The 21,464-nt window shown below is 42.7% G+C and overlaps 1 protein-coding gene across 1 annotated transcript in view; it reads right to left on the bottom strand.

Annotated features, from left to right (window-relative positions):
* The window catches only part of TBC1D22B (TBC1 domain family member 22B), a 1,162,021-nt gene that overhangs the window by 391,074 nt on the left and 749,483 nt on the right, over positions 1-21,464 (bottom strand). The window contains exon 9 of the mRNA XM_044076529.1: positions 14,425-14,531. Within this exon, the coding sequence (XP_043932464.1) occupies positions 14,425-14,531 (107 nt within the window). The remainder of the gene's footprint in view (positions 1-14,424; positions 14,532-21,464) is intronic.

Here is a 21,464-nt window from a genome sequence, read left to right as displayed (position 1 = left end):
CATTCCTATTCAGTCACTATTTCTCAGCACAGGAGGCAAGAATGAACATCCACCTGTTTTGTCTGCATACACAGTACTGGCATTTAGTCGTGCACAATTGCATTATGGGCTAGGGAGCCCTGGGACACCTACAGGTGAGCAGGACTACTCTATCTTCAGGAAACTGATCCGCAGATTGCCCTCCATCTTTAACCATGTGTTTTGAATTGTTTGCCCCTGTCTCTATTCTTGGCCATATATGGACTGTCTAGCCCCCATAGTAGGGCAGATATGTCCATGGTGGCAGCCAATACTAGAATGGGAAGCTGAAGGGGAGCTGCCAACACTAAGATTCCCAGGACAGAGCTATCACTTTAAGCCACTCTTCTATGCTTTGGAATTTTTTATCTGTCAGCTGTGACCATTCTACTTTAATTGTCCACTGCAGGATCCTCATTTGAAACCTAGAATGAAAAATCATGAAGATTACCAAAGTCTTAAGCCCTACTGCCCCAAGGTACATATGCTGGAGTCTTGGAGGTCCAGAGAGAATCATTTGGTCTCCTTCAGGCAGACAAGAATGTAATGGAAAGTGCTACAGCCATCTGGAATGTTTGCCTGGGAATAAATTTAGGGCTACAATCAGCCTGAGGGCCTCTGTCTTACTTGGAACTAAAATGAATATGCATCAATAAAGTACAGTTGTGTACACTTACCATAAATGTAGATGTTCGAGTGTATTCACTGTTGCAGTCATCACATTTGAGTTATCTGCTTGTAGTAGCCCTCAGTTGGCCTGGTTAACAAAGTCTTGGGTCCTGCGTCGGTTGCTGTCCCTTCTTCCGTGACGTCAGGTCATCAGGGGTATAAAACATGCAGCCAAAGCCATTACATCAGTTTTTCTTGCCCTAGATGTCAGGTGCCCCCCTAATGGGAAGCAATTAAATCTATAAATAAACAAGGATATACCTCAAACAAAAAAGCAAATACACCAAAAAGTTTTTGAGCATAGTAAAGGAGAGTAGAGGTATAGCCAAAAGAAGTAAGGGGGTTGGAGGGAGGGTAACCAGGACTGCAACAGTGAATACACTGGAACGTCTACATTTATGGTAAGTGTACACAACTGTACTATGTTCTTCATGCTTCACTGTTGTAGTCATCACATTTGGGTAGATTCCCAAAGCTAAGGATTGGAGGAGGAATTTAGATAGCATTAGGACCAGCTATAAGGCCCTGCAAGACTGCAGTGGCAAAGCCAGCTCTGGATTTAGAGAAAACTGGCAGATGGTAATGCTTGTGAAGGTATGTACAGAACTCCAGGTAGCAGCTTCTAGGATGTCCCTGGTAGGAACGCCTCTGAGAAAGGCTGTAAAGGTAGATGCAGCCCTGGTTGAGTGGAGTCTGATACCCTGGGGGCTATGTTTTCCATGGTGCTTGTAGCAGAAATGAATGCAATGGCCTATCCATTTGGAAATGGTTTACTTTGAAATAGCCTTCCCCTCTGCTCCTGCAGCAAATGCCACCAGCATTTGCTCAGATTTCCTTTGAGGTTTAGTCCTGTCCAAGTAGAATCTAAGTTGTCTGTGCACAACTATGGAGTGCAGTATCCGTTCCCCTTTGTTCTGTGGATTAGGAAAGAAGGCTGGCAAATGAATGGACTGATTAAGGGTCACACTGGATACCACCTTGGGCATGAAGGAGGGATTGGTCCTGATGGACACCCTGTCCACATGAAAGATGATGAAAGACTCCACTGCCATAAGGGCCTGTAATTCCAATACCCTTCTTGCTGAAGTGATTGCTAAAAGGAAAGCTGTTTTCCAAGGAAGGAATTTTAAGTCTGCAGTAGCAGCTGGCTCGAAAGGAGGAAGATTGAGTTTCTCCAATACAAAATTAAGGTCCCAGGCTGGAGTTGGAGCTCTCCTGGGTGGTCATAAATTTTGGGCCCCTCTGAGGAACTACTTGAGCAGTGGATGAGAGAAGAGGGGAGGTTCTGTGTTATAATGAGCTGAAATAGCTGAGGTGTGAATATTGATGGAGGAGAAAGACAGGCCCTTGTGAAGTATCTCGGTTAAGTATTGTAAAATCTGAGGTAAATTGGGCACTACTGTGCTCATCCCTTGAAACTGGTTCCAGGCACAGAATCTTTTCCATTTTTCAGCATAAGATTTTCTAGTACTAGGCCTTCTTGCCTCTAAAATGATATCCATCACTGGTTTACTGAGGGATGGTAAAGGAGAGAGTCAGGCTGCTGGGTTCAGTGTGTGACGCTGAGGGTGCAGAATCTGGTTCTACTGATGAGACAATAGGGTAGGAGTCTGAGGCAGGTGCCATAGGGCCAACAGTGACACACTGCGCAAGAGGGGGTACCAGTGTTGTCGTGGCCAGTCTGGTGCAATCAAAATTGTCCTTGATTTGTCTTGTTTGATCTTTAGTAGTACTTTGGAGAGCAGAGGCAGAGGAGGAAAGGCATAAACTGATAGTTTTTTCCAGCTAAAGGACACGGCATACTTTCCAAGCTTGTTTGTGGGGAGTCCTTGTGCAAAATTTGTCCAATTGATAGTTCTGGGAGGTGGCAAACAGGTGTATATCTGGGCTCCCCCATTTGCTTGTCAACATGTTGAAAATCCTTGGTTCCAGTTTCCACTAGTGTGGGTCCATGAGGTTTCTGTTTAGTTTGTCTGCCAGTGTGTTTAGTTTTCTTGGCAGGAATTGAGCTGGTAGATGCACTTGGTAGCTCAGGGCTGTGTTCCACAATGCCATGGCTAGTCTGCAGAGGGGGTAAGTATGTGTAGCCCCCCTGCTTGTTTATGTACCACATAACAGTGGTGTTGTCCATCTTTACCATTAATTGTCCTGGAAGAATGTGGTCCTTGAAGGCTGTCAGAGCACTGTACAGCTAACATTTCTTTTTGATTGATATGCAGGTGCATTTGACTTGAGTTCCATTTGCCCTGAATGCACTTCCCTGCCAGGTGAGCCCCCCCCATGCATAGTCTGATGCGTCTGTTGTTAGGGTTTGGGTGGCAGGGGGTAGTGTGAATGGTAGTCCCTTGTTTTGGTGGCAGGCCTCCGTCCACCAAAGGAACTCTAGGCGTAGGCAAGGTATGATAGGAATCATTGCTTCTAGATACTGAAAATGTTGACACCACATTTTAGATACCACTGTAGTTTCCTCATATGCGGTCTTGCATATGGAATTAGAAGAACGCAGGAGGCCATGAACCCTAATGCTTGTAGTATTTGCCTTGCAGACAGCATGGTTTTTGTGGCCACTTGTTTGAAGTAGGTTGTCAAATTAATTTGTTTCTCTGACGTGAGGAAAGCCATCTGGGAAGTTGTATTTAAGCTTGCTCCCAGGAATATAATTTGTTGACAGGGTACCAGGTGTGATTTCTTTTTGTTTATGGTGTACCCCAGACAAGTTAGCACCCTTTGTACAAAGGCCAGATGATTCAAAAGTATGTCCTGGCTTTCTGCTTGAATTAGACAATCATCCAGGTATGGGTATATTTGAATATTTCTTTGCCTGCAAAATGCAATGACTAGAGCTAGGCACTTTGTGAATACTCTGGGTGCTGTAGATAAGCCAAAGGGCAGTGCAGAGAACTGGTAGTGCGTGTAGCCTGCTTTGAAGTGTAGATATCTTCTGCAAGATTCCCTGATTGGGATATGCAGGTATGCTTCCTTTAAATCTAGTGTTGCCAACCAGGCATCTTTGCCTACCATAGGGAGCAAAGAGTCAGCATCTTGAATTTTGGAATCACCAAAAAGGTGTTTAGAGCAGACAGGTCCAGGATAGGACGCCATGAATTGTCCTTTCTGGGTACCAGAAAAATTCTCAAGTAGAAACCTTGTCCCTTTTCCTCTTCTGGTACCAACTGAATAGCCCCCGTGCTTAAGAGAGAAAGTACTTGCTTTTGAGCCTCTGCCCACTGATTTGGAGGTAGATCTGGCCACCCGCTTGGTGTTGGTAATGTGTGGAAGTGAAATCTGTATTCCTTGGACACTATATTTAAAACCCATTTGTCCTGGGTATGAGTTCCCAGTTCTTTGCATGAAGAGCAATCTTTCCCCCCAAAGGGGCAGTCAGTTGAGAAGTGCTTGTAAGTTTTAAAAATAAGTCATTGAGACAGTTTACCATAAGGGAGAGTTTTATTATTCCCAGATTTGGAAGTGGAGGCCCCCCACTGCTTAGTCCTGTGAGTACCCTGGGACTGAAGCTTGGGAGCTCTGCTGGATCTGGGTTTGGACTGAGAAGGTCTGGAAGAGGCAGGAAAGGACCAATGCCTAGTAAACCTTGGAAGTTGTACTTGTAAAAATCAAACAGTTTGCATAGATTTAGCTTTTTCTTCCATCTTTTTAAGAACTTCTTCTGCCTTGTTGCACAACAGGCGGTCCTGGTTTAAGGGAGCATCCAGTAATTTTGCTTTAACATGATCTGGCAAGGATTGCACCTTAAGCCAAGCATGCCTTCTATGTACAGACCCAGTTACTGCAGCCCTGCAAGATGCCTCTAGTGAATCAAAACCACATTGCAAAGTATGTTTTCCAGCTTGTTCACCTGAATGCAGTAAATCCTGTAAATCCTTATTTTCAGCACAATCAGGAATCAACATCATTTTCTATATAAGCAATCCAATAATATGCTGCTGATACTTATACATATGAAACTGGCAGTTTAAGGCCCTAATGGCCAAAGTTGTAGAAGTGTATACCTTCTTCCCCCATCTATCCAGTGCCCTGGAGTCTCTAGCAGAGGGGGTAGGATTTTTGGCAGTAGTAGCTTTAATGCCCTTGGGTCCCTGTGAAATGGTCTCAGGATCCGAAGTAGGATTTTTAAAAAGGAACTTGTGAGAGAGTCAGGGACCCTGTAATATCTATCAGGTTTTCTGGGAGCAGGAGGTAGAGAGTCAGGGGCCAAGCTAGATTCCAAAAAGGCATCAACAATGTCTAGTACAGGATGGCTAAAGGCCTGTGCTGGGGCAGGAGTAAGAAATCCCTAAGTCTCTTTATAGAATCAGTGAAATCCTGACTTTCCCAATGAAAATGCTCCCTGAGAGTATGCAAGGTATAATCAAAAGATAAATCCTCGGGGGGTGGGGGGCAGAGGGAATAGAGTCCTCAACATCAGAATCCTCATAGGTAGATAAGGGTAAATCATGGTCATCAGAGGAAATAGAAAATTCAGAATCCTGGTCATAAGTATCATAAGCAAACTCAGTCCAAGGTCTCTTAGAGGGGGAAGGTTGGCTTCCCCTGATTAAAGTAATAAGGTCTTCAGCCATTCTTATTATTTGTTTTTTAGGCATAGAGGCCTGACCATGCGGTCGGTTTTAGGCCTTGAAGAAGAAGATGGCGTTGGTTTAATACGCAAATCAGTAGGCCTGAATACACCTTCAGAAGCTGGTGCCTGCACAGTGGCTCCGGATCCATCCAAGGTAGAGACATCCGCAGGTTCCACAGTTGAAGCATCTCACGGCTCCGAATGGGTCTCAGTAGAGGCCTGCAAATCTGAAGTACCAGGTATCAGGGGCTGCGAAAGCACCTCATTGAGTACCGGAGAACTGGCGACTGGCTTAGTAGAAGCGTCGTCGGCAGCTTTGGACCTAGGCAGCCTACCTCTGTTTTTATCTTTGCATTTTTTTGGAATGTCGGTAGTCTGATGGCTTACCGAAGACATATCAGGATAATTGAACTCAGCACCAAAATATTTAGAGGTGAAAATATACCGACGATGGATAGTTCATGGTTTAAGTAAGGCACAAAACCGACAGCGAGGTATGTTGTGGTCAGGGCCTAGGCAAGGAATACCGTACGAATGAAAATCTTTAGGAGGTATTGGCTTTCCACAAGTAATGCAATTATTTAATTTTACTGACATCGGTTTAGAGCAAGAAAAAGTTTCCCCAACGGGGTACTTGGCTTTTAGTTAAAGACTTCGGTTCTGAAACTCGAAAACGAAAATTTCAGGAGTCGGCCGACCAGCACTTGCGAACTACTTCTGCTTCGGGCACCGCAAGGCAAGAAAGACTGATGTAATGGTGTCGACTGCATGTTTTATACACCTGATGACCTGATGTCACGGAAGAAGGTACAACAACCGATGTAGGACCCAAGACTTTGTTAATCAGGCCAACTGAGGGCTACTGCAAGCAGATAATCCAAATGTGATGACTGCAACACTGCAACACAAAGAACATCTGGATATTCTCTGGTCTCATGGGATCTCTTAGACGGCTCTTTTGCTAATGCGATTTAGCACCTCTAACTGCTGCACTCTTTGATAGGGCGTGAAATCTGGCATCAGAAGGCAGTGGGTAAGTTGTGGAGGAAATCTTATAGACTCTGGATATTATTGTCCAAATCCACTTGCCCTGCATGATGGCCAGACACACACAGGCAAGTGGAAGGACAATCACCCCCTAAAAGTGGGGCAGTAAAGCAAAGCCTCAGAGAATTGAACATAAGGAAGACTATTGCTTTTGGGCTGATGTCTGTTCTGGAAGTTCTCATAACCTCAGTGGTTCCTCACAGACTACTGACGGCTTTGTTGCTGGACATGTTGGTAACAGAGAAACCATGGATTGTTTTACATTCCTGAAAACAGGTGTTGTGAAGTCTGGAATTTCATGCCAACAGGTATAAGGGGTTTGTCTCTTTCTCCATATTCTTCAGCCTCTCCTTAACTACTAGAACAAATAAGGTCGATCCATCGAAGGGGGCAATAAGGAAAACCACCTTGGAATCCTCAGCAAAATCGGCAAGGTGCACCCATGTGTGAAGGTAGAGAGCTACTGTTAACAAATGATGCTATAGCAGCTGCACCAAAGTCTGAATTAAGTGTCAGGTACACACTGAAGCTGGAATTAAGACAGTTGTGCACTGTGAGTACAGCTTATTCTTGAGGTCTCTGTTCATCAACTTTTTCAGTGAATGGGGCATATTTTCAGATAGTTCTTGATGAAAATGCAATACAGCTGACAAGTAGTTTAACAGTCTCAAAGTAAAAGCAGAAGGCATGTAAACTTACTTCCCAACTCCGTCCACCACTCTGGATTCTCCTCCAGAAGGGCGGATAGCAGGGTACTGTTTAGTGAGAGCTTTCTTAAGGGCTGCTGAAGTGATAACAGAGTCTGGACCCAAACATTCCAAGGATTCCAGGATCCTGTCTGGCCTCCTTGAACAGCTGTCACAACACTGGGGGGTTCTTCCCATGAACTCCTAACAGCAGCTACCATCATAGCAGCAGGCGCCACCAAGAAAAAGTGGGAAAGGGATCTAAAAGACTTCTTGTAGGATCTTCTTTGGAGAAGGTAAGGATTCTGTGGCCATCCTCCTCCCACACACACCTTACAATTTCCTGAATTTCCCTGCACTTGGGTTTGCATGTTGAGGGAGAGAATTGCCATTATCTGTATATTAAGTGGGCAACAGATGGGTTAAAGGAGGAGGATAAAGAACCTGGGCTAGGTCCAGGTGCATTATTGTTGATTCTGCAAGTCTCTTTTTGGATCCTTTCTTCTACTGCCAAGAGCAAAACAGCAGTTGAAGGAACAAGAAAGAAAATGAATGTGGTCGAGGCGGACGACTGCATAGGTACAGGGACTGAGGACAGCACATCCAGTACAGTCTGCAGTATCAAAGTTAAGGCTACACTTGTGGCTGAGGGTACCCAGCCATACAGCTCAGGGTCAAAGCTCATAAAAACTGATACAAACAATGGGCACTAAGGCTGACTCTAGCTATTCAGCTCTGAATGACAGGACTGATGAACCCAATGAGCTAAATCCCTACATCAAAGACCTCAAAGCTTACAACTCAAAAGTCAAAACAGCCAAGACCAGCAATGATCCTGACAATGTCACCATTGAAATCGACTCTGACTGGCCAACCCCATGTTCTTAGGCCATAGAAGTTCAGATGCAGAAAATATCAACATTTAAACCATCAACACTGATGATATCACTGATGCAGAAGGTGTCAAATCCAAAGATTGCAGTCTCTAAGCCAGAGCCACATCTGAAGCTGATGTATCTGCTGACACCAATGGCTGCAGGGTAGGGACTGGCCACATCAGAAAGGGCATGGGAACAGCGGCCAGTGAGCACAATCACAAAAGGACAAAAATATGTGGGCAGGGTAAATGTGCCTCAGTTCACCTTGGTACCTGGGGAAGAAAAAGCTAAACACATTTCCTGCTGCAAGTTCAAAAAGGTCTTCGACATCTTCTATGTTCACAGTAACTGAGTGATTACAGAAAGACATGAAAGACTTGGTAGATATAGAACTGGATGGAAATGTGTGTGTGTGTGTCAGCATAAGACACTACAGACGACTTTTTGGTCCAATTAACCTAACAGGTGAAAACTTAACAAAATTACCTACAGTTCAGATTCAATAGAAGGAGTGACGGGAAGAGATACAATAATGCACCACTTTGTATTTTTCTACTGACAAGAGAAGCCTCCATAAAACTGTATTTTCCATATGTTTGTGCTTTCTAGTTGTCCTTATCTTTCTGTTAAGCTTTGCAGAAGTCAAGAGATTTAAGCTCAGTCTCTGGACTATGGACAAGAGCCCAAGATTGTGTCCAAGGTGAAAGAATTTACTGGGTATGGACGTAAAGCTACCTTTTAAGCTTTTCAAAATCAGCGTGTTTTTTTCTGTTACATAAGGTTTGCAGATCTAATAACTCACAGATATAACATTTTTTCATTAGTGTTTTCCTTCTAGAGAAGGATGATGCATAATCTGTTTCTAGTAGTCAGGAAGAATTTAGTTCAAACTTAGAATATTTTAAAAAGCTTTACTTTACATTTAAGAAGGCAATCTACCACTTGAGACAAAAATATCAAAAGACTGATGAAACACAGAAGACTAAAGGTTTTTTTATCAGCCAACCACTTAGAAACAGCTACTAATAACTGGAAGAAATACAGAAAGTAACCAAAATGGCTTAGTGGGATAACTGCAAAGCATGTATTTTTTCAATGAGAACAGCACAGCACGAAACACAAAGAACAAATGCCAAGGTATTGCTAAAGAACTCAGAATCCTAGGGGAGGGTAACGTAAACATGTGCCCCAAAAAGCAAAATTAGAATGACCGGCCCTGAATAACAGATCAAATGACAGACAGCAGTACAAACTGCAGAAATATACAGCAAAGACTCTAAAAATTGGAGTTTTTCTCACAAAATAGCTTCTAGAAAATAATGTATCCTTGGATATTTTTCCAAATCTGCAGCTAGAGACTTAGAGAAGTAGTCAGCTCCTAGAACAAATGGACAAAGGGAAGGAACCAGAACAAATGGACAAAGGGAAGGAACCAGAACAATGGACAAAGGGAAGGAACCAGAACAAATGGACAAAGGGAAGGAACTAGTAGTCTGGGAAAGTTTTAGATGCTAAGGTGACAAAGCCTGCGGTTTTTGTTCTGCTGATGAGAATGGACATCCTAATACCACATCTATTAACACCCTCATAACTAATAAAACAAGTACACACAGTCGCACAACAGATACCCCTGATAGATACAAAACAAAAATGACAAGCTCACAACACAGCCCGCAATACAAAAAACCTCAGACAGAGCCAGGTAGGCATATAACTAAAATAAGAATTCTTTAACATCTAGTTATACATTGCCTACGCAACTGAAAAATTGTCTCGCTAATGACAGGAACAGAATTTTGTTGGCCAAACTACTTTCGGTAGGCAACTTCATTTTTGTGACCTGCAACAACTCTAGCTGAAAGAGTTGGAAAAACTGAAGTTCAGGGCATACAGGGAAGGTACAAATGTGTAAAATCTTACCATAACGATATCCTTCTCTTCCCTGTTGCAGCATTTTTAACATGAGGAAGCTGCCTGCCACGATGACCCGACATTGGCCAGTATACGAAAGACTTTTACCACTATGGGTGCGTGGTACGTCGCACATATGCTGCTGTTGGATGTTGGCCATAAAAGATTTGTGGTACTGTCTGTAAATATCTTGAGAGGTCCTGGGGAGAAAAGAGGATGAAAAGCCTGAAGAGCCAGCAGAAGAGTTCTTATCTCTGACACTGATGTGCTCCTTCTGCTGAAAAGGTGACCACACCTCCTGTACCTTTAGGGAGCCAAAAACTGCCCCCCATCCCACATCTGAAACATCTATGAACAGTTCCTGAGAGGGAAGAGGGGGTGCACAGGGAGCCCTGGATTTAGAAAACTGATGGATCAAACAGTGAAGTTCCTTCTTGAGACAAGGAAGAACAGGAACTACAAAGTCTAGTAGACGTGCATGTTGAAGCCAAACTGACATTAGAAACCAGTGAAACTTTCTCATATGGAGTTTGGTCAGAGAGAGAATAGGAATAGTGGATGCCATGAAACCCAGAGCTCTCAGAACCTCCCTGGCTGTAATGGAGGCCAGAGGAAGAAGTGTTTGAAAAAAGAAAATGAAAGTTAAGGCCTTGGAAGGAGGCAGGGATGCCAACATGCACCGCCTGAATCCTGCAACCTAGAAAAACATGATCCTGAGGAGCAGTCAGAGAAGACATTTTGAAGTTTATTGTGAACTCCAGTCTCTGAAGAAGGGAAATGGCAAAATGAAGGTTTTGCAATAGGATCTTTGGAGAGGAGGCCTGAATCAGCAGGTCATCCAAGTAGGGAAATACTTGGATCCCCGAAGCCTGAAAAAAGCATTTAAAGGAGTGAGGCATTTGGTGAATACCCTTGGGGCAGTAGAAAGGCCAAAGGGCAAAGCAGAGAACTGAAAATGCCAGAAAACAACAGAGAAATGCAAAAACTTCCTGAAAAGAGGATGGATCGCAATATAGAGATAAGCATCATTGAGATCCAAAGACACCATACAAGCCTGAGGAAGCAAAAATAGGAAACAGAGTCTGAAGGGACAACATTTGAAAAGTGGGCACCTTCAGGAAAGTGGTTAGATGAGAGAGGTCTAAAACTGGTCTCCAAATACCCTCTTTTTTTGGAGCTAGAAACATTCTGGAGACCCCCCCCCTCTTTGGGACACATGCTCCTCTTGAATAGTACCTGGAGTCAAAAGTTCTCGAAGTACCTCTGGGGAAAAAAGGAAGTTGTTCCCGAGGAGGCTGAGGAATGCCCATAAAAGGGGGATGGGATTTCCACACCATGAAATACCCCTGACGAATAATGGACAGAACCAAAAAATCCTGAGTAATCTTGAAGCCAAACAGGAAGATTGAGAGAGAGAAAGGAGAAGAGAAAGAGTAACGTGGCTGGGACGAGATGGATAGTCAGACAGCACCTGTTTTTTCTGAGTCCCTGAAGTCTGAGTAGCCTTAGAAGGAGGAGCCTGTTTACCACTCTTTTTGCCCTTAGTAGGAGGATGAGATTGCCTGTAAACAAAGACAGGCTTATTGGGGTAGTTTCTTTCAAATTAGGAACAGGAATGAAACACCTTTGGGTTCCTGTAAGGCCTTCCTCTTATGCTGAAGGGACTTGAAACAGCAGCAGCTTCCAGAAACAAGTGTTTATTATCAAGAGGACATCCATCAACTTAGCCCTGACATCATCAGGCAATGGCTGAAGTCAAAACCAAGAATACCTCCTCGTCTGTATCTTATAGGCTGCTGAGAGCCTAGCCTACAGAGCAGTCTCATACCCTGCCCTAATGGAAATGCTGCACATCTGCAAGTCAAATGGGACAAGATTCACTCACTCTACGAATCTTAACCTAGCCTGAGACATTAATAGGACATGCTGGACAGAAAGATACATCTCCGAGAGATTGCCAGTCCTCTGGAACAAACACCCAGTTCACATAAAACCGAGCTCCTCAATGACCCTACTTAAGTGTAACTTAGACAACTGGATGGGAGACCGTAAATTTACCCAGGGGTGTCACCCATGTACCTCTTGGATAAGGGCAGTTGGTATTGATCATAGACTCACACTGCAAATATAGACCATAAAAATTGGTCAATAAGGGAACAAGAGTATAACATGACTAGACTTATAAAGGTCCTAAGGCCAATAGCCTAGTGACTTCCTATGAGCATATCACTAAACCAAAAACAGCAGCCCTAGAAGAGCTATCTGCTGCATCATAACTACACTTGATGGAATGACGGACCATCTGACAGGAAGTCCCTAACAGGGAAAGAGCTGTAATTTTACCCTCAGAGTATGGGAGATCAAAAATAACCCAACAAGCCTGAGAAAGAAGGGCCAACACATACCTGGACATACGGGTCTGATAATTAATAGCCCTAAAAGCCAAGGTGTAAACCTTCTTACCTAGCCTTTTCATGGTTCTACTATGTTTATCAGAAGGCAGTAACTTGGGTAAAGGAAGCAAATGAGAGGGCTTGGGCTACAGACACCACTGAGAGGTCAGCAGCAGGACATTTATACAAAAAGTTATAGTCCTTCAGCACCCTATAAAACCTAACAGTTTTCTTGGGAGCCAGGGGGCAGAAAATCAGGAGCTTTACAGACATTGTAAAATGCATCCAACAAAGTCACCACACCAGGAGGAATAGCAGAAGATTTTGGAGATTCCATCTGCAGCAACTCATAGTACCTATTGTAGATTTCAGGGACTTGAGCACAATCCCATTTAAAAAATTCTATCATCCTGGAGATTGTGCCTCCAAAAAAAATTTATTCGAAGGGAGTATCAAAGACTGTTAGATTCCTCTTCCTCTGACCTATAGTCCAAATGAGAAATAATCTGGGAAGAGTAAGCAAGTGATTCCTCATTAAAATCCAACTCCTCCTCAGGGGAATCCTGTTCCATGAGCCTTTAAAGGAGAGTAGAGGACCAAGGGGGGGCTGGAACAGAAACCCCTGAGGCGGTTCTAATGTAATCAAACCACTGAACAAACACTAAGTGAAGGTCTGCCACTCACTCTGTCAATCCATAGGAGCAGGAGGGACACGTTTAGTTTTTTGTTTTTTCTTTAATGGGATATATGCCCTGTAAAACTTAGAAGGCTCTTAACCAGGACGGCATTTAATTACAGAAGCTGTGATTTCTTCCCTAACTAAAATCTGAGGAACATTCTAGGCCCCTTGAAAATAATAAACTGCGTTTTCCCCTGAATATCCAAAATGGATGTCTACAAAGTCTCATTGGATGTGTTGAAAGGCGGACCCCCGCCAGCCTCCTATCTGGTCGCGACAGAGGAATCTGAACAAAGCTAGGCAAACCTCCAGGCTCTCAGTGACCCCAGGAAAAACGCCTGGCAGAGGTTGGACAGTGGAAGATTACAGCCTTGGCTTTTTAAACTTCCTAAAGGCTTACCCGCGGGACAGGAAGTTCCTTCCATGGTATCCTTAGCAAGAAGCTTAAGTTTCTGATTCTCTAGCTACAAAAGCAAGGGAAAAAAGCCTACTTCACAGTCTTTGGTATGAAAGCCTGACAGATAGCGCAGGTCGTATGGTTGTGAGAGGCACCTAGGGAAAGTAAACACTGTTCGTGGTGGTCTTTATGGGGAATCTGTCTCTCACACTGGCATTTACTCTTCCTGGATGACATTAACCCCCAGAAGGAACCAAAAATCAAGAAAAAAAATGAAACCCCAAAGGGGCACTTATCTGAAATGGGTTAGAGATGAGCAAACAGGAAGCAGGCATTCAGACCGATGATCAAGAGATGCGTTTGGACTGGCTACAAGGACGTAGGCATTCAGACCGATGATCAAGAGATTCATTTGTATCACTGCTAGGCAAACAGCCTCACTCATCAGATGCCCTTGCCAGACATCTGACACTGAAGTAGTAACTAACAAAAAGCAAGGGTTCAGGTTAACTATTACAACTGGCAAACAGTACACAGCTTGAATACAGTCACAGTCTCAAACAGAAAGAGGCTGTAAGCTTACGAATGCACTCCCATCAGGAGATGTTTTGACACTGCTACAGTTACAATACTAACAGAATTCATACCATCACGCATCTCAGGCACAAGTGCTGATGAGTTTAATGGCTATGACAGAAAACAGGCAGCCATACATACAAGTCATAGTCAAGTATGCAGTCTGACATCTAAACAGTTACTGCCAGCACAACTGCAGTACATTAGAAGGCATTTAAAATACAGCCAGTAAGAGGAACACATCAGCCTAGCAGTCAGTACTAGCAACTAGACCCGCTGCAAAAAAAAAAAAACTCACATATTTTAACATTCACCTCTAGCCAGCTACTCCCATACTACAGTTTTCAGCTCACCTGCAAACCTTCACCAAGTCTCTGAACTTGTCAGGCTCATGTTTTCACTTTATTTTTTGTAAAATGGCTAAGATAACTCTAGGCGCAAGTGTATTTGTGAGACCATTTGTCTGAAATGGCCTCCTCAAGAGTTACAGTACGCAAGTGGAAGTTGTAGGAACAAAACTGATTGATAATACAAGGCTGACCTTTAACTAAGTGATGCAAATTGTTAAGCCTTACTAACAACTTTCATTACCTGTATGCCATCAAGAAGTCTGTTCATGCACCAGTAGCTGTCAGCTTCTATGTTCCGCAAGACATCATCAGACAACTGTTTCACATCAAAGTTTTCAACGTCTTCATCTACGCACCGACAAAGGGGAGAAGGGAGACAGAGTAACATTTAAAATTTATACTTTTTGTGAAATCTGTCATATACACAACTGTGAAGCATGCCTAGAATGACTGAAATCTGCAGGTACTCGCACTCAATGTAATGTGCAAATTTGTGCTTTAAACAACTACAACTGTACTAATGATTGTCCAGAAAAATAAATAATGGCAGACGGTGAGCACAAACAATAAAGCTATAATAATTCCAGTCAATACTTTTACTTACTCTCTACTTTTCATGTCCTTATAGTAACTGAGGTTTTTAAGTATGTGTAACCAGTAAATCCACAAAAAAGCAGGGCGAGGAGGCTACTAAAACAAGAATCATTTATTCGCAAAATGATGGTAAGCGCTTTCACCGGCCAAAATGCGCCAGCTTCTTCAGACCAGATTCAAACAAATCGTAAATAACCCCCAGTGATTATATACACAAACACTCAATAAGTGTCCTAATTAATTACCATGAAAATTATCCAATTAAAACTTCTCTTAAAAAACATAACTTAAAAAACCAACCTACTAAGCCGAGATCTCATCATCGGGTACCTATTATACAAACTAAATACAAAGTGCAAATCCCATTAAATCTTATTGTACTACACCCAATTTAACCCATCTTAAAAATCCAAAATAATATATAAAAATATCTGGGTAAAAACAATAATATAACCTAATAGAAAATAAGAATGAAAATAAAAATAAATAATATCCAAATTTACATATATATACCAATAACATAAGTTTCCTAAACAATTTCGTAACTTTTACTACTTGACCAATATTGAAGATATATGTTCATACCTACTGCTAATTCATGTATTAAGGGCTTTCTTTTTAAGGAGGCACTTGATAGATATTTGTTCATTAAGTCCAGGAAATAGGTAAGCTAAAGTCCGTATCTGCCATTCAAGTTCAACCTCTTCGAGCCTCAAATACCATGGCCCTCCCCTAATATTTTGCTTGATTTTCTGCAAGACTACAAAACTGAATTTATGCTCTGGGAACATCATAACGTGTCTTGCAAGAGCATTAATATTTATTGACTTAACAATACTATATTGGTGTTCATAGACCCTCTGTTTGAGCTTACGCTCGGTCTTACCAATATAGAATGCATCACAATGGGTACAGGTAGCACAATAAACGACACCTTGTGAGTCGTATGAAAAATGGCCCGAGATTTTATAATTTCTATCTCTAATGGTGATAGTGTCAGAGGTATTAATAAACTTACATTGAGAGCATCTTCCACACCTAAAGGTACCATGTTGACCCCGGGATACCCTCTTAACCCTCTCTAACAAGTTTTTAAGGTTAGGACCCCTTCTAAAGGTAATGGAAAGGTCATGCCCCAGTTTCTTATTAACCTCAAAATCCTGTTGTATGATGTTCCAAGTATCTGTAACCAAACTAATCAACACTGTCCTTTTAATTTTTGCACCTTATTAGCCAGGTAAGTACAATGATCAACTCAGAACCTTTTCAATCACTTCTAAGGCTTCTAAGGCTACAAGGACAAACACATGACATTAAAATAAACACATTACTTGTGAGTGACCATCAATGCACATATTTTTGGAAGGTAGGAAACAAACAAAAAAACATACAATGGACAGGTGGAACATGAGAACTCTATACAGTTAACAGATTCAGAACTGAACACTGGATCCTTAATTCTATATGTGGTATCTGCATATATACATGTATACACATATGTATGCATGCATCTATGTGTGTGTATGTAAAAAAGAAGTTATGTACTCACCATAACATTCCATGTTTGTAGTCCATCTCGCCCTTCATTCTTACTGATGGGATTGAAGCCGATCCTCGGCTCCGACTCGGCCTATTTACAAGCTCGAAGTCTTCTAGTTGGCTCATGGCTATGTAGGTATCCCATGGTGCACCAGTACAATCCCCAGATCTTGTTTGCTGCTAACTAGGAGAAATAATAACAAGCATACAGAAAGAAGCCAATAATAAAAGGTCTCCAGTAAATGATGATGACAACATTTTTCTGTCTCCAGATACTTCCAGGATGGAGGTAGGAGGGTGGGTTGGTAAGAATGAAGGGCGAGATAGACTACAAACATGGAACGTTATGGTGAGTACATAACTTCTTTATGTTCTGTAGTCCTATCTCGCCTTCATTCTTACTGATGGGACAGCATCCCTAGCACCTTATTCTTGGGTGGCTCAAGGAAAAATACTCCTGAGTACCGTGGAACCAAAGGATGCTCTACCCTGGAGCTTAAATCCAATTTGTAATGAGTAATAAATGTGTGAGGAGTAGCCCAAGTTGCTGCTGCACTGATACTTTCAAGTGGGACCCTGGCTTGAAAGGCTGAAGGGGTAGACTGAGATCTCGTAGAATGAGCCTTAATTTTGAAAGGTAAAGGCCTACCCTCAGAGGTGTAAATGTGATTTGTGAGAAGCTGCTACTTGAAGTGGAAACAGAATCCAGTATTTTTTCCAGTCCTAGAGTGGACCGTAGATATTCTGAACATGAAAGTAGAGACACCTCTGTAAAGCTTGCATCTGCCACAGTTCACACTCCAGGGACGTACAATCGATCGTGGTCTGGAAGTTAACAGACTGCCATCAGCCTCCACTTCATTTCAGTCTTCTGTGTACCATGAATCGGTGAGGCCATTAGGAGCATATTTGAGACTACACAATCAACAGGATAGTGATTCCAAGAGACCTAAACTGTCTTATTCGGGCAGCACTCCTACCTCTGGAAGTTCATTATGGAGAAGTGCCCAGATTTCAAGTTCTTCACCTGGAGTCATTAGTTCAGCATCAGAAACTGAATTACAAGGAAGGCCATTAGACACCAGTAACGAGCAGTTTTGGAAGCCACAGTCACAGGACTTCTGGCATACCTTCATTATCTTGGCTACATAATAGCTTCGTAAAAATGGTCACCTGTTGGATGAACCAAATTTGAATTCAACGGCTGAAGATAGTAAGACGAGCTGAAAAGACTGGTCTGAGTTTGGGACTAGAATATTAATTGGCATTTTATTTTTTTGTCTGTGCATTGTTGTTGTCTATTGACCAAATTTGGATAAGCAGTATTTAATGGTATTGTTCATGCAAGATATGTACAACTTTTGAGTGGCATGAAACAACTGTACCAATAACTGAATCCTGAATTTCCTGACTGTTGACATCCATCTAAAGCAAACACTTACTTTCCCAGTGCTGTACTGGTCCCCTGAGCAGAACCTGTACTAACACTGAAAAGAACCAAAGTTTTGTCCTGCCGTGTGTATATTATTCCCTAGTGTATCTTGCCTTGAGATTTCCTGAATTTCCTGACTGACATCCATCTAAAGTGAACGCTTACTTTTCCAGTGCTGTACTGGTCCCCTGAGCAGAACCCATACTAACACTCTAAAGAACCTAAGTGTATGTAGCTTTTTAGAAAGTTGTCTGCAAATCCAATAGCAATATTGTAATACTATGTGTGCATGCTAGCAGCCTACCGCAGAGCCCACTCAACCTGCTCTCTCCAGTCCCTTACCCCTCGTAGGTGCCTAGCCCTCTTCTGCTGTTAACTGATCTGTCCACTAGATGATAGCATTAACCTACTTTTAAATATTTTACTGTAAAGTAAATCAAGCTACTGGATATTTGTCTGTCCTACTTGCTCTATTGCCCTGCCCTACCTTCTGTAGCCTCCCTTCTCCCCTTCAATCTCTCTTAGTAGAACTACACATTACTCCTGAGCCTTGCTGCTCTATGCTTACTACTCACCTCACTGATTGTTCCTCGCTGACTTGCTCTGCCATTTCCTTGTTTCTGACCCGCTCCGTTCGCCCTGCAGGCTCACTCCGCTCCCCTACTCTATCCCCAAATCCCACCCACTCCCAGTGCTCCTACATTTATTCTCTTCTAAACATCCCTCCCTCTCTCCACCGACCAATCCTCAACACTTTCCCTCCACCCCACCTACCTCTCACTACCTCACCCCTTCCCTCCTAAGTCCCTTAACCTCCTCTCTATTACATCCAACAGGTCCCACAAATGCACTCTCCTACTCCTAAAACCTTTATTTCCACATCCATCCTTATCATCCTCCTACTTCCTCTATACCATGCCACCTTCTATACTCACTTCCATCTACACTCTCCACCTCTGCCTCCCCCACCTCCCCCACATAACACACTTCCACAACATCTCAGCCTCTTTAGTTCCCTCCCACCCTTCCCTCCTCTTCAAAGTAAAACTTCTCCCAATCACTACTAAATACTACAAACCCAGACCTTTTCATTACCAGACACTTCTAAGTACAAACCAAAACAACTTATCTCACTTACCTCTGCTTAGCCGGTGACATTCACCCTAATCCAGATCAAACTTCTCTCCTACTAACCACACTAGCTCCCACAATAATTCCACCAATAAATACCTCAAACTCCTCACCATCAACTCCCAAAGCCTAAAAAATAAAACAACCCACTTTCATGCCTGGCTCACTCACAACTCACCTGACATTGTAGCCATCTCTGAAACCTGGCTAAAACCTCACATACGTGACACTGAATTCCTTCCCCCTGGATTTCAATCACTTCGATCTGACCGCCTAAGTATTCAAGGTGGCGGTGTCGCACTAGTCTACTCCAACCAGCTGTCCTTTACTCCATATCCTAATTCCATCCCTTCTTTCAATAATGCTGAACTTGTAAGCAGGCCTTCTAAAAATTAACAATCATAAAAGCATCTGCTTCACTTCCCTCTATATTCCTCCAGGTAACAACACCAACACCCTGGAAGGCATCCTGTCCTGGGCCTCCTCAAATATTAAACTGGAAACCTACATATTGGGTGATGTAAATATAGACTGGAACAAAATCAACAACACTAACCCCACCATGTCAATCAATCTATTTAACTACACTCAACGTACTAACACCATCACTAGACCCAGCAAAACCAACCTCCAGGCTCCATACTAGACTGGATCCTAGTATCTCATCCCAATAAAGTGATACAATCTGGTGTCATACCAGACCCATTAGGAGACCACCTCCCTGCCTTCACCCATTGAGCTTCCCTCACCCCCCCCCACACTCCCACCAGTTTATCCACACTCGGAACCTCTCTAATTTTAACCCTACGACTTTTTCTGATTCATTCAGGAATACCAATTAGAACCCCCTGAAATATCTTCCATTAGACTCAGCCGTTGACTTATTCAATTCAACTTTCTTAAATGTCCTTAACTCCCTAGCTCCAGTAAGAACAAAAAGAGTAAAAACTAAGACCACCATGTGGCTTACCAAAGACACCAAAAAGATTATGCTACAAAGAGATAAAACCCGGAAAACATACCTCCAAACTAAACAACCAGGCATCTTACTTAAATACAAACAACTAAGAAACCTTGCCAAAAAACAAGTTATCAAAGATAAAAAGTCCTACTACATCAAAATGCAAACAAATCATGCAAAAAAAACTCCAAAATTTTGGAACTCTTATCAACTCTCTCCTTAGGCCAGGTACTAAAAACAATCCCTGCCCCAACACCAGCAAATCTGACCTTGAAATTGCCTCACTATTCAACATCTTCTTCACCACTTCTATTGCTGAGCTAACCAAGACCTTTACCAACAACAACTCTCAACCCCACCCCAACCAAACATCCTCTCCCTCCTCTTCCCCCCTACTTTCAAACTCAAACCCATCTCCACCTACCAAATAAAGAAACTACTCTCTAAACTAAAGCCTTGCTCCAATGCCCCCTACAACATTCCCTCCTCCTTCTTAAAAATAGCCCCTGATGGTATTGCTCTCCCTATTAGCATCCTGATCAATAGATCCCTACTTGAATCCTATGTACCCAAACTCTGCATATATTCTTCCACTTCACAAGGGTGGTAAAAACTGTAACGTATTTACTTTCCGCACCATAGCCATCCTTTCCCCTCTCTCTCTAAACTCTTTGAAAAATGCATCCACCTTTAGCTCTTGCCATTCCTTACCAAACACCAGCTACTCTCTCCTACCCAACATGGCTTCCGCCCAGGACATAGTACCAACACCGCCCTTCTCTCCTTCTTACACACTGTCAATTTAGTCTGTGACTCCGGTAATTTAGTATTCTCAGTTCTGCTGGACTTATCTAAAGCTTTTGATACCATCTCCCACACCCACCTTCTAAATCATCTGTCTAATCTCAATCTCTCCCACAAAACTCTCTCCTGGTTCTCCAGCTATCTTTCCGACAGGTCCCAACCTGTCAAATGGGGCCAGGGCACCTCCACCTTCCGTCCTACCCCACTGGAGTACCCCCAAGGATCCATACTTGGCCCAGTTCGATTCAACATCTTTATTAACTACTTTTACAAGGCCATACCCAATACTAAAATTGTTCAATATGCTGACGATTCTACTTTGATCTGCTGTGCCTCCAACTTAACAGATCTCCAACTATTGACACAAACAGCCTTCTCAACTACTGAAAACTGGATGCTCCAAAATCACCTCTCGTTAAATGCTAACAAAACTAAAATCCTTCTATTCTCTCCTTCTAAGTCCTCCCATATTGATAAAATCTCATTCCAAATAACCAGCCATAACAACTTCATTTTAGAGGTCGTTCCCTCTGCCAAACTTCTTGGTGTAACCATTGATGAACATCTAAAATTTAATACTCGCATCCAGCTAAACATAAAGAAAACACACATAAAACTCGGCCTACTTTATAGAAACAGCCACTTCCTCTCTCCTGCTACTAGACTAACTCTCGCCACTACTTATCTCCTTCCCTCTCTACTGTATGGCGCCCCTCTGCTTACTAATTTATCCTCCTCACTATCCTCCAAACTAGAAGTATGTTACAATAAAATCTCCAGATTTGCTACCAAAGCCAAATCTTCCTCTCATCACTGTTCT

This window comes from Protopterus annectens, chromosome 7.part0, assembly GCF_019279795.1.
Source record: "Protopterus annectens isolate FY-2018-M chromosome 7.part0, PAN1.0, whole genome shotgun sequence".
Lineage (NCBI taxonomy): Eukaryota > Metazoa > Chordata > Ceratodontiformes > Protopteridae > Protopterus > Protopterus annectens.
The sequence above is the reverse complement of the archived record's forward strand: the minus strand, read 5'-3'. Positions and strand labels throughout refer to the sequence as shown.